The sequence below is a fragment of the Panthera uncia genome (genome assembly GCF_023721935.1).
Source record: "Panthera uncia isolate 11264 chromosome A1 unlocalized genomic scaffold, Puncia_PCG_1.0 HiC_scaffold_16, whole genome shotgun sequence".
NCBI classification, from domain to species: domain Eukaryota; kingdom Metazoa; phylum Chordata; class Mammalia; order Carnivora; family Felidae; genus Panthera; species Panthera uncia.
Genome location: NW_026057576.1, coordinates 79,514,771 through 79,542,519, shown reverse-complemented (window position 1 = coordinate 79,542,519; position 27,749 = coordinate 79,514,771). Strand labels below are relative to the sequence as shown.

Below are 27,749 nucleotides of genomic sequence, written 5' to 3'. Positions count from 1 at the left end.
AGTGCTCTGCTCTGGGAGTGAGCGCGCGACCACAGAAGGTGGGCGTCCATGCACGACGCACGGCAGGAGGACCCGCCGTGAGTGCTGGGCCTCCTGCAAGGAGTCATCGTGTCCAGTGTGGAGCCCTTTAGGGAAATAAGTCATCTTTACAAGTAGGACTTGTTCATCTTTTGGCAGATTTCCACATGCCTGAGCCCAGAGGGCATCCCACGCTCTGACCACGTGGCCCCTAGTCATGGTATCTGGGAGTCTCTGTGGTCCCAGGAAGCCACGTGGATTTCTCTGTCTTCCCAGATAAACCCCCGTCTAGATGGCTGTATGAGGAGCTGGAACTGGCTGAGTGGCGAGGACACCACCATCCAAGAAACGGTGAAAGCAAACTCCAAGATGCAGTGTTTCTCCGTGACGGAGAGAGGGTCCTTCTACCCCGGGACCGGCTTTGCCTTCTACAGCCTCGATTACAGTAAGTGTGGGCTCCCGGGCTGGGGCTGGGCCTCCAGACAACAGGCAGTGAGAAACACACGAGGCAGGAAGCCACCTCGCGGGTGGCTGCTCCCGCTCTGGGTCTCACATCAGCCAGTGAGGAGGACGGGACAGATGGGAGAAGACTGCGGCCGTGCTGGTACCGGGGCAGCTGGGGCCGGGCAGGCAGGAGGACATGAAGGATCTGAGAGGATGCCTACAGACGGTTCTTGGACGAGATGAGTGTAGGTGTGTCCACACCGGCTGTGGGGAACATGGCTGACTCTGCAGTCCTGAGGAGCGGATGAGGGGCAGCACCCCAGTCACAGGGACCATCCAGGGACCCCGAGGGGCAGCACCCCGAGGTCACAGGGGCCGTCCTGGGGACCCTGAGGGGCAGCACCCTGGAGTCGCAGGGGCCGTCTCAGGGCCCCTGGAGAGCTCTAGTGTTAAAGGAGAGAAGAGCGGCACAGCCACCTTGGAGGGCCACAACGCAACGAACAACCCGCTCATGCTAACAGAGGAACAGTCTCAGAAACAGACTTTACCTGGGACTGAAGTTCTAAATCATGTGCGTCCTCGATCGCCAGCTGGTGGGAAAAGAGCTCAGGGTGCCGGCATGAACAGCGTGGGTCAGTGGTGACTGCTGAGTGGTTCTGTTTGACCCTGGGACCAAGGGATTTTCCCTCCTCTCTCTTACTTAGGTTTAAAATTAACCTTGTTTCCTGAGCACATGCGACCTGGAGCCCTAAATTATTGTCACTGTGCCTGGAGAATCAGGAGAGCCAGGTCCCAGGCCCAGGAAAATGCACATGCACACGACTGTGTGGACCCTGTTGGCGGGTTCACGGGCCCAGGTGCCCCCCGCCCACCCCACGTCCACAGCCTGTGTGTCTGGTGGCCTCACAGGTGCCTCCCTGCTCCCAGCCGACATTGCAGTCCAGGTGTCCCCCCCCCCCAGTGCACCCTGGCTCCTTCCTGGGGTCTGGCTCTGTCCTCCCTGTCTCCACGGGCCACCTGCAGACCCTCTCTCCCCAGATGGCGAGCTGGTTATGTTAGGCTCCCGTCTGCCACCCCCACCACAGACCACATGACCCCTCCCACTGGGAGGCCACGGGGGCCCACTCCTCTACCCTCAGTGAGGCAGGCTGTCCTCTCAGGACCTTGGGTCACCCCCCACCTGTATCTTTGCTTTCATTGTCGAAAGTACTAGGTGTTCCTGAGGAAAGAACCAGCCGGTAACAACATACACGTTATTCCTTTGGTCTCATTGTTAAACAGGAAGATGTAGAACATCATTATAATGTTCAGGGTAAAATCTGGTATCACAAAACATTTCATTACTTTTCTTCTGAGTATCACAGACGTTTTCTGTTGTAACACAGACCTGTGCATACCACGGTCTGTGCACTGTCCACGTGGACTGGTTTGGGGCAGTCAGTTCTATGACAGCAAAGGCCAGATGGCACTTAGAACTCGATGCGTCTCTCATAACCTCGGACAGTCGCATCTTAGAACAGAGAAGCCTCCCTGAGAGTCACAGACTCTGCACCAAGCAGCAGTTCAGGGGGAGACCCTCTTCCCCGAGGCTTCTCAGCACAGCCGTGGCTCCAGTGCCTTGAAAGATTCCGCCCCCACGGTGCGCCGGTCCCGTCTCGGGGAAAACTCAGGGCCAGGAAACACTCCTCTCTTCCATCAAGAATAAAGGTGAAACTTGGCCATGGAGAAGATCACTGGTTTTTGTTTTTGTTTTTTGGCTGCTTTTTCCAGTTCTGCGCCCATTGGATTCAGTGAATGATTATCAGGAACGGACTGTAACGAGCCCCACTTAGGGTCGGGGGACGCACAGATGATTTGCAGTGCTTGTAGTCCAGTGGAAGCAGCCAGGAGCCCAGGTTGTGGTTCACTGTGGTGCCAGCCAGCCTGTGGTCAGGGCGCCCACGCTCCAACGGATATGGCCCCTGCTGCAGCACCAGAGGCCCGAACCGGCTCCTTCGTCAGGACTTGGAAGATCTTCTGAGACAAAGGCGCTTACAACCACGGAGCAAAGGGGCTTCTGGTCGTCAGATGATTCAAGTGTAGGGAGGAAATGTGGCGTGATATTTGTCCTCACACAACCACAGTCCAGCCCTTTCTACCAAAATATGTCTTCTGGAACTGTCCACGCAGGACACGTGGGGACATTCGACATGCCTTGCCTCAGGACCCCATGCATCGTTTCTGCACCACACACTTAGCACACGTACGACATCACGTAGGCCGTGTATACATAAGGCGCCTAAGTGAGGAGCCGCTCGGCTGAGGCGGTAGAATGGCAGCAACGCTTCGCCTCACGCGAAACTGTGTGGTCTGTGGGGATGGCGCTCGGTGCAGCGTCTTCCAAGCACCTCCGACCTTGTCAAACTGCCTGAGGTTACACAGGCGGGCGCGGTGGGGTTGCGGGCAATGCTCTGGCCCGTCCTGGGGGGGAAAGCAGGCAGGGAGGGGCAGGCGCCGCTCCTCAGGGGCCCAGAGCTCGGGTCAGAAGCCCCCCACGGGGACGGCCCTCTCGCGGTCACCCCGCCTACCCTCCGCGGCCACCCCCACTCACCGCGTCCTGCCCCACCCGGATCGCCTTCTGATGTGCCGCCCTCACCGCAGCTCGGACGTCCGCGGCCGTCGGCACAGAGGCAGCCTGGGAAATAGAGGTCGTGGCTTGGATCCGCCCCGCCACTGACACAGGGGTGCTGCTCGCACTGGTGGGCGGCGACCGCGTGGTCGCCCTCTCCGTGGCCCTGGTCGACTACCACTCCACCAAGAAGCTCAAGAAGCAGGTACCACTCGCTGCTGCCCAGGCCTCCCCTCCTGGGCGGGTCCCCCGCTCCTGCCTCGGGAAGCCCTGCCCTGGCGTCACGCGGCCCTTGCGAGTCCAACAGCCACACAGCCGGGGACGCTGTTGACCCGAGGTCACCTGACACAACCTGTGGTCAGAGCCGTGTGGGCCGCGGCCCGGGAGCACTTGTGTGGCAGGGCCACGTCCCACCAGACACTCGGCCGACTTGGCCGTTTAGGACGATGTACATCAGTCACTCACACTTGTGACCACTTCACTAACAAACTCAGGCTTCCAGTTTCCCTTGCCAGCTCAGATGTGCAGGCCCAGCCCAGAACTCTGGGGGATGCAGGCCAAGCCCCGGGTTCAGCCAACCCTTCACACCCAGCCACGCTGACTCTTGCCATGTGGGACCCACTGTTTCCCCAGGGAACAGCGAAGAGGCTGTGGAAGGAGCTTTTATGCTCTTGCCTCTATCCAAAGCATGAGGACCCGGCTGACCAGGAGGGTGCATGCACACCGAGGCAGCCTGCCCCGCAGGTGGTCCAGCCCTAGGCTCCCAGGACCAGGCAGTAGCAGGACCACATCCAGACCCACCACCACTGAACACCAGTCCACACACCAGACCTCCTTCCCCAGCCTGCCTGCAAACAGCTTGGCGCTCCCACACAATAGTGCTCACTGTCCGGGGTGCAGAATGAGAGACACCAGGCCAAACTGTGCTGTCACAGCATGTTTCTGTTCCCTGCTTTCGGAGCGTGTCTGTTCCAAGTATGTTTCTGTTCCCTGTTGCCAGAGCGTGTTACTGTTCCCCGCTTTCGGAGTGTGTCTGTTCCAAATGTGTTTCTGTTCCCTGCTGTCAGAGCGTGTTTCTGTTCCCTGATTACAGAGCGTGTTTCTGTTCCCTGCTTTCAGAGCATGTTTCTGTTCCCTGATTTTGGAACGTGGCTGTTCCAAGTGTGTTTCTGTTCCTTGCTGTCAGAGTGTGTTTCTGTTCCACATTACCAGAGTGTGTGTTTCTGTTCCCTGCTTTCAGAGCCTGTCTGTTCCGGGTGTGTTTCTGTTCCCTGCTTTCAGAGTGTGTTTCTGTTCCCTGCTTTTGGAGCATGTCCGTTCCAAGTGTGTTTCTGTTCCCCGTTACTGGAGTGTGTGTTTCTGTTCCCTGCTGTGGGAGCATGTTTCTGTTCCCAGCTGTTGGAGGCTGTTCTGTCTGGTGAGAGCATCCCCATATGCATAGGGCCAGCTGCCTTCTGGGATGCTTGCACTTACTGCCCCGCATCTCCCACCACTGCGTTGTGGCCTATGTGGCAGTTTCACGTCGAGGAAGTGGCCACGTCCCACTTCCAGATCATGGCCGCACTGGCGGCACCCCCACTTGGATGACTGGAGGGTGTGGCGCCCCCCCCCGCCCCCATCTTACACACATGGAAACTGACTCCCGCACCAGTGGGCCACAGAGTGCAGGCTGCAGGGACACTGCCTCCCCCCCGCCCCCACCCACCCGCCCCAGGGCTCGAGTGATGGGAGACGGGGCAGGAGGCCGGCCTGCTCAGGTGCATGTCTCCCCACAGCTGGTCGTCCTGGCTGTGGAGGGAGTCACCCTGGCCCTGATGGAGATCAAGGTCTGTGACGGCCAGGAGCACCGAGTGGCCGTCTCTGTGCAGAAGGGTGAGGCCACCCTGGAGGTGGACGGCACCAGGGGCCAGAGCGAAGTGAGCGCCGCGGGGCTGCAGGAGAGCCTGGCTGTGCTCGAGAGGCACCTGCAGGGCTCTGTGCTCACCTTTGTTGGTGGACTTCCAGGTAGGGCTCTTGGGGCTGCACACCTGGGAAGGGGCACTGGGGGGGCGGGGGGAAGGGGTGCTCTGGGAGGGAGGGGTGCTGGGGGGAGGGGCACTTGGGGAAGGAGGGGCGCTCGGTGAGGGGGGGGAACACCAGCTGTCTCACCGTCCTCAATGTGCTGGCTCTAGACTGGGCCAGGGCATTTCTGTCCAGAAAGAACTTTTGTTTTAGAGGAAGAGAAAAATGCAGGTGCACCTCTTGACGGGCATTGTGATGGCTCTGTGTTTATCAGCACCAGCTGGGCAGTTCAGGGGTTGAGTCCGAGACCATGCTTAGTGGGGACGGGTGTCAGCCTGAACATGATGCACCTGTGTCCTCCAAGAGCGCCCACCTGAGCATGCATCAGACAGAGGCTCTGGCCAAGGCCCCCACCAACCCGCCTCCTTGTCCTAACATGCAGCTTCTGGGGACAGAGTCCTCCGTGCCCCAGGAGGTGCTGGCATACGGCCACCTCCTGCAGACTGGGAACCCGTTCCTGACCAGGCAGAACGTGACTGCCCGTGGCCGTGAGCCAAGTGATCGGGGCAAAGTGGTAGAAAGGTGGTTGAAAGGCTGACGTGCGCCCCCGCACAGCCCAGTGCAGGTTCTCCTTTGTGCAGAACGCACGATTCCTGCCTTGGCTGCCAAACACACACTCCATTTAGTTTTAACAAACAAGCTCTTGAAGATGATGGACTGGGAACCCCGCAGCCTGAGTGACTCATTTGGGCCAAGAAGGAGATAACACTGATTTACTGATGTGACTGTTCATGTGCACTTCCTGGGGACCTGGCCGGGTGTTCAGTGGTGCCTGTGGACATTGGCCGAGCTGGTGCTGTTTTGGACAGAAAGGAATCTGTGCCCTTGAGGACAAAAGGCCAGGATGGAGAGGGGCCCAGGGGTGCCTGGGAGCAGCAACGAGGTGGGGGATGTGGTGGGTGGGCCACCCAGGCTCCAGATGGACGGGTGGCTCGCCTGCTAAGATGCTGTTTGTTCTTTCCCCACTGGCCCAGACGTGCCTGTGACCTCAGCGCCAGTCACGGCCTTCTACCGCGGCTGCATGACCCTGGAGGTCAACCAGCAGAAGCTGGACCTGGACGAGGCCGCCTACAAGCACAGTGACATCACATCACACTCCTGCCCCCCCGTCGAGCAGGCCAGCCCCTAGAGCAGCAGGAAGAGAAGGCCGCGGTGACCCCACCCACCTGCCCACGTCAGCCTCTCCGGACCCCACACCCCTGCAGGCCGCTTTCTCCGAGACTGTTCTTTGCCTTGTAACATATGTGTAAATAGTTGAGGGGACTAGTATTAGTGACCCGAAGCCGCAGCCCCAACCCCCAAAGCCTCCTAGAGGGAGGCCGGAGGCAGGAGGCTGGCGCTCACCGGAGCAGACCCAGGAAAATAATTCTGTTATTTTTATTACCAAATGCTTCTTTCTGGCCTGAAAACATGGAAAAATAAAACATCTACAGAACCATTTCTAACTGTGCTGCCATCTCCAGTCTTTGCCCATTAGTGCCTGGCAGCCGGCATCAGCGGCACAGGGTCCCGAGTGCCAGCCTCTGCCCCAGGTGCCCTCTCCGCCACCCCTCAACCGCCCCTGGCTCTGGGAGCTGCCACCTTGTTCTCTGTGCCGTGGATGCAACCCAGGCAGAGGCAGGGGGCCCTGGCCACTCCTCCAGCATCAAGGCTGGCCAGCACCTGCTGCTTTTCCCCCAGACAAACCCACTCACCTCTGAGCCTCCTTCTTTCTCTGTATGTAAAGGGAATCCCTGTTTACTCCGGGAGGTCCCTGCTCTGCGGTGGGGCTGCTGGAATCGGCACCAGGAGATGGAGTGGAGGCAATGACCCGTAGCCCACTGAGCCCAGGAAGACCCCCCCTGGAAAACACACTTGGGGCCCCAGAGCTGCCAGCACGCACCAAGGTCACCAAGGCCTGGCAGGGGGTGGGGGTGCGGAGAGCAGCGCCAAGGTTAGGGCTACAGCTTGTCTGTCTGCCCAACGCCATGGTCACCGGAGGGCGCCCGCCCCGTGGCCAGTGGCCATGTGGTGTTCATGCAGAATGTGCCAGGGACGTTTTCAGTGTCCGCTGGGCGTCGTGCTCAATGACAGTCTCCTCAAGACTGAGATTTTTTTTCTTCGAACACCAAACACCAGAGAATGTTCTGGGCTGCGGGGCAGGTTCTGGGTTTCCTTTTACATGTTGCCCTGCAGATGGCGGCCGAGGGTCCCCCAGCCTGTCATTCCCCAGGACAGAGTGATCCCTGAAATCTCTATCAGCCGAGCACCAAACGGTCTCTTGTGCCGAATGAGTCTAAGTCACCACCTGACCCAGAGAGAAGCAAGAGAAGTCGGAGGAAGCAGGGCTCAGTGATCCTCACACGAGAGGCAAAGTGAGCTGTGCACCACTGGAAGCAGAGAGGCCTCTTTCCAGATTTCTAGAAAACATTATGGCCTTGAGCACTGTGCCAGAAGCCCCTGCTGGATCGGCAAGCCGGGTGACCCCCCACTGCACCCTGGTGAGGGCGGGGGGAGTATCCCTGTGCACCCACAGCTGGCCTGCCCTTGGAGAGCTCTCCAGGACTCAGTGAGGGAGCTGATGGCCATCACAGACACCTGCCCGCAGGGACCCCTCCCCGGACCAAGCTCACCTTCGAGGTAACTGCAGAAGGCCGTAGGTCCAGGGCAAGGACGCGGCAAGGCCCACAGGCTCTGGCAGGCAGGCCTGGCCACGTAGGGTGGCCACTAGTCCCAGCACATTCACTGTGTCCCTGGGACCCCCTGGCCCAACCACCACTGCCCTCCCGGCTGCGTCCTTTCTGTTGTTTTCCTGAGTGGCAGCATCGGGGCACAAGTTCTGTTGACTCAGCACTTGAAAAAACTAGTCTGAGACTCTTCAGTTAGGTTTCCACACGGGAAACAAGGGATGCGGGGGAACCGTGACCTTGAAGGCCACGTGTCCACGGGCTGCTCTGTGGTCTGTGACCAGGGTGGACAGGCATGCCAGCTTGCACCATATGGGGACCCCAAGCCCATCCGCGGGCTCTGGAACGGGCAGGTGGTCGGGTGGGGCTGAGCTGGTCAGGCCAGGACTTGGAGACACCGTCCATCTGGGGGGTGAGAGTTCAGTTCCTGGGGTTTGGCATTGACCAGGACAACCAAGGCTTGGACGCTGCCTGCTCAACAGGCAGGAAGGCCCCCTCACCACCACCCCTGCAAGCCAGACGACCCCAGCACCAGCAACTCTCAGTGTGGAAAACGAGTTCTGCCTGTCGCCCCCAGGAGAGCCCTGTACTGCCCACCAGCTGGTCTCATGAGGCCCCGGGAGCCCAAAGCAGCTTTGGGGCCGGATTGGCTTGTTGCTGCACCGTTCCCCTGGTGCTGTCTGGCTTCCCTCACCGTGGAGGCAGCTCTGGAATGTTCCTGTGGAATGCTTCCCGAGCCAGCCCCAATCTCTTGAGAAGACCAGGGCAGCCAGAGCTGAGAGCACACACACAACCGAGGCCATGGCTCAGGGGGATTCTGACCACCACGGAGTCCTCTTCTGTCCAGGGAGACATGGGCACAAACGTGTTTCCTGAGACTACACCAGTAGGACCCCTGCTGCCGAGAACAAGCCCATAGGTAGCAGCACGGAGCTGAGGGCAGGGTGCATTCCCCAGCTGTGCCGGCAGACTGGTGTCCTCATCTCTGCCCAGTCCAGGCGGGCCAGCTGCTGAGGGGTCTGCAGCATATGGAGCTCCATCCTTCTGACTGTGCGCCACGGACACGGGGCTGGGGGGACCTCGACTGTGGGCCGTGGACGCGGGGCTGGGGGGACCCCGACAGTGGGCCGTGGACGCGGGGCTGGGGGGATCCCGACTGTGGGCCGTGGACGTGGGGCTGGGGGGACCCTGACTGTGGTCCGTGGACGCGGGGCTGGAGGACCCTGACTGTGGGCCGTGGACGTGGGGCTGGGGGGACCCTGACTGTGGGCCGTGGACGTGGGGCTGGATGAGCCTGAATCTGCCTCATGGAGGAGGGTAGGACACACTTGATTTTGCACCATGGAGATAGAGTGAGGAATGGATTATGCTGTCTACACATTTATGGTCTAAGGTGCTTTTTTGCTTTTAATGAGAAGAGCCACAATAATTTTGTTTTTTGTTCTGTGTGTTTAGGATACTATTGATTGGGAGTCTTATTTACGAGCAGGGCTATTCTGGGTCATTTAGTGGCATCCCTGCCATCTGGGAGCTGGCTGCACCCCCTGGCCTGGCCACAGCACTCATGACCATCAAAACCCTCCCAGACACTGCCACATGTCCCCCAGGTGCAAAATCATCCCTGTTGAAACCACTGCATTAAAGATAAAGGAAATTTTTACCTCCATCTCACATAACACAAGGTAGAGAATATATTTAAATCTAAAAGTAATTTATAAAGCACTTAGAAATGTGAAACTACAGCCTGTGGGCCCAGTGTGGTCCATCCCTCTCTCTGTGTTAATAAAGCTCACTGGAACACAGCCACATGTCTACACCTGCTTTTGCTCCCCAGTGGCACTTCTAAGTGGTTGCCACACACCTCCTGGCCCCCTAAACCAGCAATGTTTACTCTGTGGCCATTTACACAGACTGGTCTGAGACTTGTGACAGAAGAGTATTACCATGACCTGAAGTAGAGAACTATTTCTTAAATAAAACACAAAATGCTCCAATAACAGGAAAAGATGTAAAACTTCAGCTACACTAAAAATCAAGAACTTGAAGAAGCAAGTTAGAAGGCCAAGGCTATCTGACTTCAAAACCTGTGCAAAGCTGCAGTGGTCAGTACAGGCTGGGTCTGCCGAAAGAACAGACAGGTCAGCGGAGCGAACAGAGAGCCCATGGACAGACCCACATCAGCACAGTCACTGGTCTTTGACAAAGGAGCAAAGGAACCCATATAGACATATAGACAGTCCCCTCCACAAATGGCACGGGAGCATCTGGACGTCCACGTGCCGAGAAATGAATCCAGACACAGACCTTACACCTTCACAACTCAGAGTGGATCACATACCTACACGGAAAAGGCAAAAGTATAGCGCCCCGGATGGGGGCACAGGAGACAGCCTGGGTGGCCTGGGCACGGCGATGACTTCGTAGACACAGCACCAAAGGCACCATCCGTGAAAGACAATGGACAAGCTGGGCTCTAACAGAGCAAAGACTTCTGAAGAAGACAGCATCAGAAGAAGGAGGAGACAAGCATAGTTGGGAAGAAGGTATTTGCAAAAGACACATCTGGTAAGGGACTGAGATCCAGAATATACAAAGAACTCTCAAAACTCAACAATAAAACAACTCGTTAAAAAATGGGTCAAAGACCCTAACAGACACTCACCCTGAAAGGCATGCAGCTGACAGCTGAGCACATGAGAAGTGTTCCTCGCTGTCCGGGGACAGGGACGGCACACGGACACGACCGGGAGACCCTGCCGCACACCCACGAGGACCCCGAGGACCCCGCTGCACACACAGCGCCCTGAGGAGCCCTGCTCTGTGTTGCTGGGAGTGCGGAACGGTGCGGCCGCCTCACCAGACTGTCCAGGGGCTTCTCACAAAGCCAAACACGCTCTTAGCACCTGGTCCAGCAGTCACACTCCTTGGCATTGACCCAAAGGAGTTGGAAACATGTCCACACAAAATCCCGCACTGGGGCAGAGGAGGGAGCGACTGGGCTCCGGGGCGCCTGAACTCCTGGCCCGTCTCATCATCCCTTCTGTGTCAGCAGCACCACCTTATACGTTTGTTTTAAGCATTCTTTCGTGTATATTAAATTCCATAATTCAATGGCTTTAGGTAGGACACGGGAAGAGGACACACCTGCACATGTAACATGGGCACCTGGGAAGCCACGACTTGAACGAGGCCTCTGCTCCTAGACCTTTTCCTCTTTCTGTAGGGCAGATGGCAGCTCGGCCGAGCATTTCCCCTGCAGCTCGGAGGGCATCCGCTCAGCCAAGAGTCATTCTTCACGGTGATGAGAGTTTTGTTCTTGTGAACCAGGCACGTGCCACACTCCTGGCTCTGCTCTGTATGCTTCGCGTGGGTTGATACCGTATTTTCTGCCCCCTTTTCACTGAAATACAAGTCACATGCCATAATACTGCCCCTTCAACAATGTACATGTCAGTGGGTTTTATACATTAACAAGACTGTGCAGCCATCACCACCATCTGGTTCCGGAACGTTTCCATCACACCAACAGGGAGCCCTGTACCCAGCCTCCAGCTGGGGTCTGCTGAGTGCCAACAGCAGTCAGTGTTTGAGAAAGTGTGGTAGCTCAGTAGAGGGAGGGGCTGAGGGAGAGGCCCCAGCAACACCCACCCCATCAGAGCTGCCAGGCCAGGTCCCACGAAGCATCTACACTCAGGCAGAGACTGGCCAGGGTCTGTCCACGTAAAGGGAAAGACTTTGGCAGAGGTGGGTTCTCTCAGGGGATGGTACCAAGAACGCACCGCAGGCCAGGCACCAGCAGGCATGTGCAGGGTTGAGGAGGTGTCCTGGGGACTGGTGGGGGGAGGGGTGTCACGTGGGGATACATTCAGCGTGCAGGGGTGAGGAGATACCCTGATGACTAGGGGGGGTTATGTGGGGACACATCCAGCGTGCAGGGGTGAGGCGCTGTCCTGGGGACTGAGGGGCAGCCTGAAGCCACCACCAGGCTGGGAGTTGAATTGTTCACATTCTTTGTGGCCAGGGCCCAGGATGAAGACATTCCTGTGGGCAAGAGCCAGACCGCTGGCCCCGGAGTTGATAGATTTTATCAGTTTAGGGCTCACAGGGCAGATAGAAGCTGTTTGGGTGATGCTGGCATCAACAATATTGGGAACCAGTGACACAGCCACGTGGCTCTAACCGGGTCGAGCGCAGAGGTCGCATGCTGTCCCTGTGTCTCGTGGCGCCTGGACGCCGTCTGGAGCTGGCGGCCTGGCTCCAGTCGACACCGGCCTGAGGCCACATGGGCCGCCCAGTGGCTCTGCGACCTCCGAGCAGGGCAGGTCCTGATGAGGCAGGAGCCCCAGGCCCAGCGGGTGCTGGGGGGGAGTAGGGGCAGGGCTGGGGGCCAGCCTCTCTTCCCCGTGCAGGCACCCACACGGCAGAGAATTCACCAAGTGGGTCCAACCCCTCAGACTGCCAAGGCCCCCTGACTTGGCCAGACCATGCTGGCTCCTAAACTCCAGGCAGATGAGGGGGGCCCCAGATGCAGCAGCTGCAGACAGAGGCCTGGGGTTCAGGCCTTGGTGCCCGGGCCCCCGCTCTGTGTCTGCTCCTCAGATCCCCCAGCGCAGGCTGCCTGCGGGCCAGGACGCGGCCCTGTTTCCTGCCTGCCACTAATAAGCAGGACTTCCTTTGAAGGACAAAGCTGTTGTTTCCGGGGTGCAAACCCCGAGGGTGGGCACCGCCTCCCCCCTCCAGGAGGAAGTCTGCGCAGGGCTGTGTGGGGCCACCACCCGGTCAGGGCGCAGGAGCCTCACTTCACAGTAGCCAAAGTCGGCTCCGAGCAAACTGCCGTTCTAACCAAGCCAACCAGCCAGCTCCGTGGCCTGGCCCACCGTGTCGCCCGCACGCCACGCGGGTGGCACCTTCCGCAGAGAAAGCTTTCCGTGTCCTCAGACAACAGGATGAGGCGTTTCTGCACCAGGCTGAGGATAAGGTCTGTTCGAATTGCGTTCGCAGCCAGCAGGGGGGGCCGGAGACCATCCTCTTCTTTTTTCCTTTCTTCCCTCCCCCTCGCCCCCCCCCCCCTGTCGCCCCCCCCACCCCCCCCCCCCCCCCCGACTTATCTCTTTTCCCCAGTGACCCAGGACTGTACTTTAGGACTCGGGCCTGTCACTCAACCAGGATTTGGTCATTTCCCAGGGGTGTGCCCACCAGCAGCACCAGGTGCCTGGGTCACTAGTGCTGGTCCGTAAGTCAGAGCTCACTCCAGGTTCTGTGGAAGGGCCTCAGGAGCTGCGCACCCCAGGGGTCACTTGGAACACAGAGGCTGGAGTTAGAGGCATCTGCCCTGCAGGCAAGGGGGACCGCACATGCGGCAGCCGGAAGTCCGGATGCCTTGGGTAGGAAACAGGTGGCCTGGGATAGCAAGCCTTTCTGCAGGTGGGACGGCGGGTTTGGACACGGAGCGTGCACAGACCTCAGCGAACACACACTTTACAAGCAGTGCTGGAATTTGAGCCAAAGCATCTTTTTATCCCCAGCAAGTAAATGCCGAGAGAACACAGCTCTGAGCATGGAGACCATGCACTTCTTGAGGACACCATATAAACATGTGAACATACAACACATGTCCTTGAAACATGATCCTCACACAGGGTATGCTGAGCCGTATTCCCTTTGCAAAATAATAACTAACTCATTAAGAGGACAGTGAGGAAGCAGCTTTTTAGCGAGCGATGACAGAGGACCAGACCAAGGGGGCTCCAGGTGGACACGCTGGATCTGTCTAGTGTCCGGCTGACACTCTGGGCTGGGTGGCCGAGCAGAGGTGCAGCCTGGGGGGGTCTCAGTCACCTGGGGTTCCATCCCCACCACTGGTCCTGGCCTCTCTGCCCATGGATTCACCCAGGAGGGGAGAGAGGGTGTGGACTTCTGGAACATTCCCCTGACGTCTCTAGGAGGTTGGCCACAGAAGCAGGGTTTGTAGCGGCTGCTTTTTTAACCAAAAACCTATTTTTCAATCTACCCCCTGTGTGTCAGGGAGTGTAGGGGGGAGGCTTCTCTCCTGGAAGGAAGTGGGCTGGAGCACAGAGAGGGGGGTCGTTGGGAGGCTGCAAATCCTCAGACAGAGGAGGGTCCCTGGGAGTCGAGGCTGGGAGATGGCCACAGCGCTGTAACAGAACAGAAAGGCGTCCTCAGTCGGCGGAGGGGCCAGCCCCACACACAGTCTACACAGAGCCTTCCTGGGGCCTGGGGTCCTTCCACACCCAGGGCCATCCGCCTTATGCAGGCCCCCTGATCGGACCACAGGAGCCTCCCGGGCACACACTCTGCGCCTGCAGCCGCCTACAGGGGTGCCCATCTTCCAAATTCCTAGCTCCTGGCCACGCAACGTCCAAGGAAGATGCTGCCTAGAGCATCTGGGGAGGGGGGCGGGGGGGGTGGTGGTGGGCAGCGCTCTGGGCTCCCCACCACTTCGTATTTGAAGGAAAAAATAAGACATCAACATTTTCATCATAGCCCAATGGTTAATTTCAGGTGTCCACTTGGTCAGGCCTTCGTGCACAGATGCTCAAACACCAGTCTGGATGTTGTTACAAAGGTATTTCCAGATGTGATTGGCATTTACATCAGTCCAATCGGTTGAAGGCTGAATTTCCCTCATAAGAGGGAAAGACTGAATTCCCTGGGAAGAGGGGCTCTGCCTCCAGACTGACCAGACGTGCAAGATCTGTTTTCCCCTGGTCTGCAGCCTACATCTGTCCTGGCCTGGACGTTCAGGGATCTGTCTCTCTGCCTGTGTCTGTCTCTCAGTCTCTGTCTGTCTCTGTCTCTCTGCCTCTTTCTGTGTATCAATATCTGTATCATCTGTATATGCACACAATCCTATCCGTTCTGTTTCCCTGAGGAACCCCCACTAACACACAGACTCAAGTAAAAGTCATTCTGAGAACAAAAATGTTGGGTATGGCGCATATTTTAAATCAATAAAATTTCCAGTTTTTCTCCACCTACCAACAAAACTCTTAAATTTTCCCCCTTGAGTTCTAATGGTTAGAAATGCCTTCTTAAGGGGCACCTGGGGGGGTGCTCAGGAGGTTAAGTGTCCGACTCTTGGTTTTGGCTCAAGTCATTATCTCACAGTTTGTGAGTTCCAGCCCCGCACTGGGCTCCATGTGACAGAGTGGAGCCTGCTTGAGATTCGCTCTCTTTCCCTCTCTATCTGCCCCTCTCACTTTCTCTCTCTTTCTCAAAATAAATAAACCTTAAAAACAAAAGAAAATGAGTGTCTACTTAAAACCAATATGTAAATAAATAAAGCTAGAAGTCCCCTCTATGAAATACCCAGGGTGTGTAAGAGCCCTGATCTCCTGGCCCTGCTGCGGCCCCTCTACTCCCCACCCACCAGTGCCGGGGGCTCTTGAGAGGCCAGCCTCCTGGACTGTGGCTCCCCTTCCCCAGGGGCCCTGGGATCTCAGGATTCTGGAAGAAGAATGCCCTCACAGGCCATAGCTGAACCCAGGAATACCACCCTGCTCAGAGTCGACAGCATGGGCTTCAGAATCCAATGGTCGGGGACCTGCCCACCCCTGTTTCTCCCTTCTGACTGTGGGGGGACAAAGCAAACTTCTAGAGAACATTCCCTGTATTCTGCTGGTAGCTCCCAGTCTCTCCCATGCCTATATCCACTTGCCCTCCACTGGAAATGAGCAGCTCAGAGACCACAGAGTAAATCACCACGAGCCACAAACTAACCCATCACAGGCCACAGACTAAACCACCACAGACCACAGACTAAACCACCACAGACCACAGACTAAACCACCATGAACCACAGACTAAACCACCATGAACCACAGACTAAACCACCATAGACCATGGAATAAACCACCACAGAGCACAGACTAAACCACCACAGACTAAACCATCATGAACCACAGACTAAACCACCATAGACCACAGACTAAACCACCATAGACCATGAAATAAACCACCACAGAGCACATACTAAACCACCACGGACTAAACCATCATGAACCACAGACTAAACCACCACAGACCATGGAATAAACCACCACAGAGGACAGAATAAAGCACCACAGACCACAGACAAAAGGACCACAGGCCACAGACTAAACCACCATGAACCACAGACTAAAGCACCACAGACCACAGAGAAAACCACCACCAACGGAGTAAACACAGACCACAGACTAAACCACCGTGAACCACAGACTAAACCACTACAGATCACCAAGGAAATTTCTGTGAGCCCTGAGGAAGACCACTGGCAGACAGGGCCCCACTGGGACAGCTCTGTCCACACAGGCAGCCCCATCAGGGAAGCAGATGAGCCGTCCTGCATGTCCTGGCCAGGCAACCTGGGGAGCAGGGAGGTAGGGTCCCTTGAAGGTCTTCCTTTTGACGAATGGCTCCAAACAGCCCTGACTACCGCTGGTCCTGACCACCGTCTGCTCCCTGCTACTGCGTGGGGTGTACTTTGCTGCCAATGACGGCACTTGGAGCACCCCGTTTCCCTCTCCATTGGTCACGAGACCGCTTTGGCTCTGCTTCTCTCCCCGGGGGACACCTGGAGGCCCCTGACCGGTCATCTCCCCAGATCTCGGCGTGGGCACATATGTAATTATGCCCCCGCACACGCTGCAGACGGAGGCTGGAGAGGCAGGGGGGGACCCAAGCCCCCCGGGGCAAAGAGAGAGCATCTGTGTTCGTGACAAGCCAGAGGCCCTGAAGGTGACTGGGGGTGGAATGTGGCACAGGAATAAAGCCAACACGTGGAAGGCCACTGCCACACGTGGAAGGCCACTGCCACACGTGGAAGGCCCCCGCCATGCCCAGCTCCCACAAGGAGCACGTCTGCTGAGGAGACGCACCGTAACCTGTAAGAGCAGGACACCCGCCCCGGGGCCTGAGGTCAGGACACAGACTCGGCAAGGGCCCCCCACATCTGCCTGCCCCAAAGACCGGCAGGCCCCCAGGGCAAGTCAGGCCTGGCATTTGGGGTGCACCCGGGGCCAAGCTTGTGGGAGACGTCGGACACGGGCCAGGGCCCTGGCAGGACCGCCTCCCACCCTACAGCATGCACCACAGCTCAAGGCCACGCCTCCCCTCCCTGGAGCAGATGAGCCACACCTGGGCCAGTCCTGCCTACACTCGGGTGGGTGACACGGCACTGTGGTTGGTCACCAAAGGGGCCCAGCGCCCACGGGTCCAGCTTCCCTACAGCTGTGGGTCTCACGCTCTGGGTTTGGCAGACTAAGGGGATGGGGAGCCAGAGCAGAGCCTTTAGGACACAGGCCACAGCCAAGGCCACGTGGTCCTTACCATGGCGGGGACCAGAGGGGATACCCAAGGGCAGATGTGGGCGATACTCCTGGGAAGATAATGCTGCCACGCGTGGCCACCTGGGCATCTGGGAAGGTGGTGTCCGGTGCCTCAGGGTGGTGCCTGTCCTTGGGGGTGAGCACTATAGGGTTGTGGGCAAACACTGTCGTTTCCTGAGCCCTGATCTCATCCCTCCCTGTGTCACAGATGTGGAGAAGACGCTCTGGACCCCTCGAGGAGGGCCTCACATGGACGCAGCAGCGAGCACCCTAGTGTCCCCATAGGACCAGGGCCTGGCGTCACTCAGGACCCGGCCGATGCTTCCTGGGAGGGAGGGGGTGCCACATGGCATGTCCCTGCAGAGACCAGAGGGGGCTGGGCTTTGGGGGTACTGCTGGGTCGGGTCCCCTTCGGGATTCAAAGGCTACACACACCCACTCCCAGAGAGCACAGCCACCAGCCTCATGGTCAAGGCACGTGGAACAGGGGCCCACCCTGCTGGACCAGGAGGCCCGAACACCACTCAGTTTGCCCCCAGACAGCCCTTCCTCTGCGTGATGCACCCCACGTCCTGGGCTCCAGAGAGCCCCCCCGCACCCACGCCCACCTGCTCATGCTGGCAGACTGGTGAGGCCTCTGTGCCCCAGGGCGGCCAGCTGGCAGGCACGTGGGCTCCCCAACAAAGCCACGACTGGAGCCCCAGGGGAGCACCCATCCAGGGACAAGGGCTCGCCCCCACCACACAGCCCCAAGGCCCACGTGTCCTGCTGGGTTTGCCCTATGAGGTGGCCACTTCTGGGGGTGAGGTATGGCTGGGGGCAAGGCTTACGGCTCCCCCTAAATAAGCACTCACAGGCCCCCGCGGCTGGCTAGGATGTGGTGGGAACTTCTGCAGGACCCGGGCCTGGCTCAGAAAAGGCTCACAGCCCGGGCAACACTAAAGGCTGGGTCACCAGGGCCACAAGGAGCAAAGGAGCTCAAAACGTCAGGAAGGGCGAGGACAGTTGGAGTTGTCCACCATGCCCCCCTCACATCGTTCCCAGCCCTCTCACCAGTCCAGGCTGGCTTCACCACCCTGTTACTAAACTGGGGGCAGGGAAGGCTGTGGGCCCCCATCTTCCCTCAACCTGAGCCCCCATTCATGTCTCATCTGACCACAGCTGTCCTGGATGACCACTGCCCACGATGTGAGCACACAGGCTTCCTCCAGGAGATACTGAGCCTACCTGCAGAGGCAGAGGGTAGGATGAGCAGGTGGGGAGGGGTGCGGATGGTGGGCAGAAGCCCGTGTAGGCCAGGACCTGCTGGGCAGGGTTGCAGAGGATCTGGGGTGCAGCGGAGAGGCCATAGGCCAGCTGGGACAGAGGGACCTGCCGAAAGAATGGAGAGAATGGAGACGTGTCAGCAGCCCTCCGGAAGGCGGGCGCCCCTGGCTTCAAGCCTGCAGAGCCCCATCCACAAACCATCCCCATCTGACACCTGCAAGTGAGAGACCATGCCCTCAGATCAAAACTAAACACCTAAAAGTAGGGGTTATTTTTCCTTTCTATTTGTCCCAAGTTCCCACCAAGATGCCAGATGAGGCCAGGATCTCTTTGGCTTCTATTTGAAAAGGCAAGGAAAATGCTGGCTTCTCCTCTCCAGGGGCCTCGTGTCCCGGGAGTCTCCGCCCAGCTGCGGCGACAGAGGGCTGACCCCCCACATGTGCTCCCCAGGCAGCACAGCACAGGGTTAGACCGCATGGTCGTGGGGATTTCCAGAGATGTGCAAATAACACCAGAGCATCCCAGCCCCTCAGGGACCTGCTCTTGTTAGCTCACCCAGATGGCTCCAACTCTCCAGAAGAAAACAGGACTTGGGCCATCCACCTGTGGCCCCAAGGCGGGGGGCCGTGGGAGAGACCCCTCCCCAGAGGGAGGCTCAAGGGGTCCCGGACCTGAGGTGCATCCCTCCCACCAGGACAGACCTGGATTCCCATCTGACACCACGGGCAGCCCCCATGCTTCAGGAAGGGGCCTCGGGAGCCGACAGCATATCTGGAAACTTACCACCCCCACTGATGGGGAGCAGAGGCAGGTCCTGAGCAGTGGGGGTGCAGGGCACAAGCAGAGGGGAGGGAGCAGTGGAAGCAGAGAGGGCACCCAGGTCCACCCGCACCTGCAGGCCCCCGGAGGTGGAGCTCCAAGGTCTGGCACCTGCCACCTCCCAGCCCCTCCCGCCCAGGCCACCTCTGCACACTCTGAAGGGCAAATAAGGGTGCGGAAGGAAGACGGAAAACTCAGGGCTAAGTTCGCGGGCCTGACCGCTCTGCTGCCACGTCCATGAACAAACCCTACTGTGTGCCTACTGTGTGTGCTGGGTTGAGCTAAGGGCTGTTGGGGCAGACCGGAGCTGTGCATGCCGAGGGGCGCACAGAGCATCACAGGACCCAGGCCTGGTTTGAGGGGTGGGGGGGCGCAGCGCAGAGCATCACGGGATGGAGTTTTGGTGTGCTGGGAGGAGGGGGTGTGCGCAGAGCATCCCGGGACCAAGGCCTGGTGTGCAGGGGTTGGGGGACATCCGGGAGGAGGAACAGCTGCCCCTGGTGGCCTGGGGGCTTGGGCCCACAGGGCTGGTCACAGGGTAAGGGGCGCAGATGACGCCGTGGGCTGGAGAGGGGCTCGCTGGATCTTACTCTGTGCTTGTGCCATTTCGGGATTTGGGAGGGTGGGCAGGTTGGGGCCGGCATGGGCAGCCCTCTGGGGGGGACGCTGGGGGCCCAGCCTGGCCTTACTCTCTCTCCTGTGCCTGCCGATCTGGCCCCAGCGGGTCCACCCTCTTGCCCGGGGCCGGCCGTGTGTGAGGACTTGCCGCTTGGGCTGCTCATGAAGCTCCTGCATTCCTCAAGATGATTTCTAAGCTATAAAATCCACTAGACGTATAAGACTACTCAGTAGGTGTAAACCTCTAAGGAATCACCTTCCCTCTTTCATTCAATGCCCCAGAGCTGTGGGTGTGCATGAGAGAACTGTCCAGAGTGGAGTGTAGACACAGCTCTGTGGCCCATTGTGACTGGTGGCCCTTCGAGGCATCATTTTATTCTTGACAAAACACTCCAGCAGCTTTATTGTAGACTCTGATGAACTCCAGTCCCTTCCAGAAAACCCACGGGGCTGACGTCCTTCCTGGGGTGGCCCATTAACTTTCACCAGGTTTTCGGGAATGACAAAGGTCTAAGCGGACACACCCTGCCTCCCGTCTACGATCTAGCCCTCTTTAGCCAGAAACTGGCAAGACTGAACACTTTGAACCGGCTACACTGGGATGCAGTGGGCTTCCGCAGAAACATCCATGACCCTGTGCAGACCACTTCCTGCCAGCATGGAAGACACGGAACCCTTTCCCAACTCACATGGGTGTTGGGTATTCTCTGGAGTCCGTGACCTGAGGTGGGGGCGACCCCATGGCGTGCCTCCACGGCCAAGGACGACCCGCCCCAGGAGGGGTCAGCCGACCAGTGCAGGAATTCTAGTTTGGAACAAGCAGTCTCAGGGAGAAGAGGGGACAAAGGTCCTGCACAGCCGAGCCCCACGTGTAAGCTGCTTCCTGCGGGGAGGCTCCCCACCCCTGCCAGAGCGCCCACCCCTAAAGCTCTCCCATCACACGTCCGCATCCCTGCCGGGAGCACCTGGCCCTACAGCTCCCGGACAGCATGCCCCCGCCCCCGCCCGCCCTAGTGCCCACCCCTACAGCTGTCCAATGGCATGTCCCCACACGCCCTAGAGGCTGCCTAGATGGCAGCACATGTCCTAGAGTAGCTGCTTCTGGAAGCGACCAGTGAAGGCTTGCTGTCGCCCTAACAGACGGCTGGCAGTTTCCATGAGCCTCCGTTTCCTCCTTTGTTAGTGACGATAAGGAGGCCCGCCTTGCCCACCTCAGAGGACACAGGCCCCAGAGCCCCGACCTGTCCGTAGGGCCAACACCAGGGGGCCCTACTCACCATGTCCTTGAAGGCCCCCAGGACAGCTGCCGTGAGGATACCCAGGAACACACCCAGGACGTTCAGCACCGCTGAGGCCCAGAGTAGCCGGTACAGGTGAAGCACATCCTGACAGCTGCTCACGCCCACGAACTCGTAGTAGGTGGGAGAAGGTTCAGCGCTGCAGGTGGAGGGGAACAGGTCACAGCCAGTGCCACAGCCTGCGAGTTGCTCCCGGACAGGCTGTAGTCTTTGGCCATAAAACCCCGCAGCTCTGTTGGTGCTGCGGGGGACGGGTTGGGGGACACCGCCCCTCATGAACCAGCCCAGCTGCACCCTGAGTTCATGGTGAGAAAGCTGTTCCCCAGGGCATCTGGACATCCCTCCAGGAAAAGAGCCCAGGCCTCCCAAGAGCAGGCCTGGCCCCCAAAAGAGCAGGAAGGCCCCCAAAGAGCAAGAAGGACCACCCAAGTCCACTCCCCAAACCCAAGCGCAGGCAGAAGGGCACCCTCAGAGCGAGCAGGCCTGACACGGAGCTCTCTGTACCCGGCTGCCTTGGCAGGGAGCACAGGAAGGTGAGCCCACAGGGGATTCATCCTGGCCCTCCCCACACGGGACTGAGGCCATCTGTGCATAGCTGGACCACGGTGCTGTGGCCGAGGGCCTGCAGCCGGGCCCTCAGGACTGCGTGGAGACGGTGACCCACACACGTGCTGCTTTAGCCACTCTTGCTTGGAAATGGGAGGGAACCATCTTTGGGGGAAGGAGGTTGTAGCTTAAAGCCCCGGAGTTTTCAGCAATTCAAGAGAGGCATCCCCAAGAAGCATACGTGAAAGCCTGCTGGTTTTAATGTAGGTGTTCAAGCTATTAACACAAAACCGGTGCCCAGGGCCTTAGTAGGAAGCCTGACCCTTAAGGACGGACACCGGCGGCTCCGTGTGGGTGAGCCTGAGCGCCAAGAACCCAGGGCCTGTCCTGGGGAGGCTCTCACAGTCCACATCACAGAAGAGTGTCCTCTGCTGCCCGCAGATGAAGAGAAGGGGGACCTTCTGCAGCCCACCCCAGCTGCCTGCCCCAGCCAAGCAGGGAGGAAGCACTGAGGAACTTGGGCGTCCAGATGCACAGTCTCGAGGCAGAGCTGCAACCATGGGGCAGGAGGCCGTGTCCCTCCCTGTCCCTCCCCCCCCCCCCCTGCAGCCTCAGTTTCCCATCTGTGAGATGAGAACCCCTCCCTCACACAGGCGTGGGGCAGGGGCCAGGAGAGGGACTGCTTGCTGCCCAGTTGGGCCCCAGCCCTCACCTCTGACAATTGTAGAGGTCACAGCAGTAACAGGTGCTGCTTTTCACCTTCAGCGGGCACTGGCCATTAAAGGAGTGACAGGTGACCTGCCAGCAGAGAGACATTGTCAGGTGCCTGTCCTTCCTTGACCTGGAGTGGGCAGGGCTGCCTCCCCCGGGGCCAGGGCCTGGCCACTGCGCCTGGGTCAGTCAGGAGCTCCTCCTCCTGAGCCAGATTTCCTGACCCTCCACATGCTTGCGGGTGGCAGGACCTTCCCCTGCTGGAGGGTCAGAGGACCAGGCTTGGCCACCAGGGAGTCCAGGCAGCCAACATCTGGTGGACAAGGAGAGGGAGAGGGCTCTAGGCTCTGTGCCTACAGGTGGGGACACCTCCAGGTGGGGACAGGTGGGATGGCTCCAGGTGGGGACAGGTGGGAACGTCTCCAGGTGGGAACAGGTGGGACAGGTGGGGACACCTCCAGGTGACCATACATAGGGCCACAAGCTCCCAGCAGCCCGACCTTGCCACGCCAGCCCTGTGTAAGCCACGTGGAGGCCTCCCCTTGGGCACCTGCTGCAAAGACAAGGCAAGTGGTTGGGAGACTTGATGTTAAAAGAGCAAAATTAGGCAAAACCATGTGCCTTCCTCCCTCCCCCAGGACTGTCAACACGTGACACAGCCATGCCGCCCACACGTGGGAGGTAACCGGGGTGGAGACCACCCCCTTTCAGAAGGAAGACGGTGCCATCTGGGGAGGAGACGCTTCTGAGGGAGGATGGTGTGCTGAGGGCTGGTGGGCCAGACTCTCATCAAGGATTCAGCTGGCCCAGGACAGGTGAGGGAGCAGGGCCCCACCCCAGAGGCCCTCGGACCGTCCCTGGCGCCCCGGCCCCTCTTTGGCCGCACCTCCAGAACCACTGGACTCGTGGACTTCCTTTCAGGGTCCTGTGGCTGCAGGCCATGGGACGCTCTGGTGTGTGCAAGCAAGGGCAGGAGGGAGGCTCACTGGAAATGACAAAGGGCCCTGGGAGGGGCAGGGCTGGAGGCTGATGGGGAGGAGGGAGGGCTGCACGTGCCTGATGGGAAGGTCAGCGCCACAGGCCGGAGATCTGGAGGTCAAGAGGCCTGACCCTAAGCGTCCCCTCCCAAGAAGTGTGCAACCACGTGGGACGGGGGTTAGAACTGGTCAGCTAGCAAGGGTCTCCAGCCCAGCCTGGCCCACTGCCTGCTTTGCAGGTGAAGCTCCATATAGCCACGCTCCTCTGACAACACCTTGCCCGTGGCCACTGTCACACCAGAGAGACAGGGTCAAGTAGCTGGGACAGAGACCACTTGGCCTATAAACCCTGAAATATTACTGACCCTTTATGGGGCAAGCTGCCGGCCCTGGTTTAGAGCGGTGCGGGCAGCGTGGGTCCCTGAGTCCTCAGGGAGCTTTGCAAATCCTGTGTCTACTGAATCAACAAACTGAGGCGGGACCCAGAGTCAGGATTTGCTCAAGCCCCTGGGCTGGTTCTAAGAGACAGAGGGTCGGGAGCAAGGGGCAAGCCCCGGACACGTGGGTCTGTCCTCAGAAGCCTGACTGATGGGATTCAGGAAGGGGTCCTGCCTCTCCCTGACGCCAGGAGTAGAGGGGAGCAGGAAGGAAGGGCAGCCAGCTGAAGTGTCTGTGGATAGGTGGGGTGCACGGGTAGGGCCTGGAGAGCCCCATGATGCCCTCGGACAGGACGAGTCCCCGGGCTCCCCCCGCCAGGCAAAAGGCCAGGAGGGCTGGGGTCAGCCTTTGGAGAAAAATGCCGCCCCCTTGGAGGGGCAGCAGGGACCCTCCAGGCCCTGAGGTCGAGGAACCTGCACAAGCCACGTGGGGGCCTGTCCAGGTGTGTGATCCAGGCTCTCAGCTCCTCCTGGACATTTGCACAGTTTGGGAGGCCGTGCTCAGTGCAGCTGATGCATTCATGCAGAGCTGGGGCAAGAGGGCTGCCGGGGCTGGCCTGAGAGGGAGGGCATGCCGTCCATCCTGCACTCTTGTTCCTGGCGTCTCGTGCATGGGGAGTGGCCCAGGGACCAGCCTCTCAGCCAAGGTAAATGCAGCTGACCCAACTGTGCTTTGCAGCTGTTAACAGTGCCACACCCACCCAGACAGGGCTGCTAGCTTGCTGTGCGTCCTGCACGGGATGGCCAGCAGCTGCGACCCCCCAGGGGTGCGATGCATGAAATGCCAGCGCTGGCTGGAACAGAGCGTGGGTGCTCACAGAGAGCTGGCAGTCAGGACGCTGTGCATCCAGACCCCGGCCTGGGGCACAGAATGCCTGGGGGACACGGATTAGCGCAGCGAAAGCTCACGGACCCCCGCCCTACATACCTCTGTCTGGTAGGCGTCATGCACATAACCCACCTCACTGGAGAAAAACTGGCATCTTCCCGCAGCCAACGGCCTGGGCTCCTAGACACAAAGACACACAAGCGATAGAGGAGGTTCATCCCTGGGCCAGGGGTGGCCGTTGGCTATTTCAGACCCATCTGCCCCAGGCTCTGAGCCTAAGGAAGCCACTGGAGTCTGCCAGGCGGGGGCCACAGAGTGGGAGATGCCACGGCTCCTTCCAGGGCAGCTGGGCCACTGTGTCCAGGACACCAGAGCAGATGCCTCGGGGGGCACACAGCTGCCCGGAAGGCTGGGCTGACACGTCCCCCTCCCCCCGCCACCAGCATCGCATGGGCAGCCGAGAGGAGGCGGCTGCCGGATATTTTGAGGTGCAGTCCTCTGCCCTGAACAAGGACACCCCTTGGTGCCTGCCTCTTTCTCTAAAACAAAACATTTGTTTTCTACTAGGAAGGGAGAAAAAGGATTCTTGTTAATTCACTCACCCACCCAGTCCTTGACCTGACCATCCATTCAACCATTCCTGCCACCACCCCACCCCCTTCTCCCCGCACTCCCTCCACTCTTCCCTCCTTCTCCCTGCCCTCCTCCACCCCACCCTTCCTCCTCCCTGCCCTCCCGCCCCCCCCGCCGCTTCTTCTCTCTGTCCCTCTGTCCTTCCCTCCATCCACCAACCACTGCATACACACCCACCTATGGCCCTGTTCAATTTTCCAACCACAAGCCTGTGCCCAGCATTCACAGAGGAGATGCAGAGCCAGACTCTGATGGTACCAGGGTTAGACACAGGCCCCATCCCCAGCTGACCGCTGGAGGAGACATACCCTCCAGGTGACAAGGCACCTGTACCCGCTGTGGCAGAGACTGGTGAGGCCCGGGAGCCTGTGCGACTGGTGAGGTGCACAGTTAGGGCCTCACACCCGCTCTTACTTCCCAGTGCACTCCCATCTCTGACCCAAGATGAGCATAGAAACCACCAGGGACCGCAATGCAGGCAACAGATGAGGACGGGGCCCGCACACCAGGCCCATTTGGACGCGCTGAGCGGCCCAAGGGAGACAGACACAGAGCACGGCAGATGGGTGCCGGGCGGACGATGGGGCTGTGCAGGGGGCAGGGTAGAGGGGCTGGTGCCCTGAGGTCCCGCGGTGAGCAGCGGTGACGGGCCTGCAACCCGTGAGCCCCCCTCACCCCCAGGCACCTGCCGATTCCGCTCGGCCCCACCTTTTGGGATGTCATGCCAACAGGGCCTCGTTCCAGCAGCTTTGGCTCAGTGTCCCATTGACTCTCACCACCGGCAGCACCGAGTGACAGTGGCATCCTGCCGGCTCTGCTAGACCAGTGCCCTTCCTCCCGCCGACAACCACAGGGAAACGCCCTTTCTGAGTCTGGAAGGGTCAGACACATGGGCCACCCTGTCCAGGTCCCAGTCCAGCCCCCTCGAGGCCTGACCGCCGGCCTGGGAGACATCCCACCGTTGCTCTTGGTTCGGTCGGCTGGGCCCAGTAGCAAGTCGCAGAGGCTTGAACAGCAGGCATGTGTTCTGACAGCCCTCGTGGTGGCAGCCTCTTCCCACCCTGTCCTCACCGGGCAGACCGTGGGCTCTGGTCTCTCTCTGCAGACAGGAATCCCACAAGGGGGGCCTCACCTGGTCCTGATCACCTCCTGAAGGCCGCCTACTGAGGCCGCCACGCACAAGGGCTCCGGGGGCACAGACTCCCAGGCCGCGGCAGCTCCTGGCTCCGCACCTCATTAAGTCAGACACGGAGAGCTGGTGTGAGACTCGGAGTTGGCCGCAAATCCTCTTGCTGACACAGAAGCACCAGTGGCTGGTTTCATTTTCTGTCTGACCTTCAGTGTCCAATCAGGGTGAAAAAATTCTTAATAGTTCAAATTAAATACAACTGCGACCATTTTAGTTCCACCTGCCACATAGACTTCTCCGAATTTACGATCACACTGGAAATAGCGTTTCTCTGGGGCCAGAGGCCATAGTCAGCGTCATTCTGGCCCAGGAAAAGGGGCAGTGGGTGTTCAGGAAGACCACTGAGAGGCACCGGGGTGGCTGTCAGTTGAGCAGCTGACTCTTGATTTCAGCTCAGGTCATAATCACGGTTCATGAGTTTGAGCCCCACATCGGGCTCTGTGCTGACAGTGTGGAATCTGCTTGGGATCCTCTCTCTCTCTCTCTCTCTCTCAAATGAGTAAACTTTAAAAACCAAAAAAGACCACTATGACATGGTTTTTATTTCTTGACCATTCTACGTAAATTAGTGTTAAGATCCTCTACATACTAACATGAGACTCTAAGTCACTAAAGTTCAGTTAAAACCCCGTGTGTCTCCTGTAAGGGGACACGGTGGCCTTCAGGCCATGACTGGCCCACCACCTGATTTTGTAAATAAAGTTTTATTGGCACACAGCCATGCACATTTGTCTGCATATCGTCTGTGGCTGCTTCTGTGCTGTAGCAGATGAACTCAGTAGCCATGGCAGAGGCCACATGGCCACAGATCTAATGCGCCACCCCAGCCTCTAGCACGCCTGGCAGGGCAGGACTTTGGTGAGCAGCTGTGAACAGAGGCACCGGGGCCAGCAGGAGGAGAAGGACACCACGCCCCCTACCATCAGCGCAGTGTGTCCAGTCCCTGCAGGTGTCCCAAACCAGCACTAAACTAAACACTCTGGGGCAACCGCAAAGTGGCTGTGCTAGAGAGAAGTCCGTCTTGACCCCATTATCTGCCGTGGCCCCCGTGGTGGACCAGAGCCACGAGTCCAGCAGCCCAGAAGACCTGCCGGAGGCCCCTCTGGGTGGAAACAGGTGGGCTGACAGCTGACAGATGTCCTGCCAGGGGCGACCTTCCAGAAGTCCCACGCGTCTGAGAAAGAGGCTGAGGGAAGACATGCCTTCTCTGCTCACGCCCGCAGCTGCACAGAGAGCCCCCCTTGGGAAGCAAGTGGTTTTGAAGGGACTTTCTCTCCAATGAGTGCCGAGTGGGAGGCGA

At 59.0% G+C, this 27,749-nt stretch overlaps 2 protein-coding genes across 2 annotated transcripts in view; one reads left to right on the top strand and one right to left on the bottom strand.

Annotated features, from left to right (window-relative positions):
* The window catches only part of GAS6 (growth arrest specific 6), a 33,089-nt gene extending 26,518 nt beyond the window's left edge, over positions 1-6,571 (top strand). The window contains exons 12-15 of the mRNA XM_049647285.1: positions 295-463; positions 3,103-3,275; positions 4,846-5,074; positions 6,106-6,571. Coding sequence (XP_049503242.1) covers positions 295-463; positions 3,103-3,275; positions 4,846-5,074; positions 6,106-6,260 — 726 coding nt within the window. The 3' untranslated portion in view covers positions 6,261-6,571. The remainder of the gene's footprint in view (positions 1-294; positions 464-3,102; positions 3,276-4,845; positions 5,075-6,105) is intronic.
* Positions 6,572-12,911: 6,340 nt separating this feature from the next.
* Positions 12,912-27,749, bottom strand: part of TMEM255B (transmembrane protein 255B) — a 41,387-nt gene continuing 26,549 nt past the window's right edge. Inside the window, exons 5-9 of the mRNA XM_049647284.1 lie at positions 24,727-24,807; positions 22,386-22,471; positions 21,107-21,266; positions 18,354-18,497; positions 12,912-13,952 (exon numbers count right to left, since the gene is read on the bottom strand). Of these exons, the coding sequence (XP_049503241.1) occupies positions 13,818-13,952; positions 18,354-18,497; positions 21,107-21,266; positions 22,386-22,471; positions 24,727-24,807 (606 nt within the window). The 3' untranslated portion in view covers positions 12,912-13,817. The remainder of the gene's footprint in view (positions 13,953-18,353; positions 18,498-21,106; positions 21,267-22,385; positions 22,472-24,726; positions 24,808-27,749) is intronic.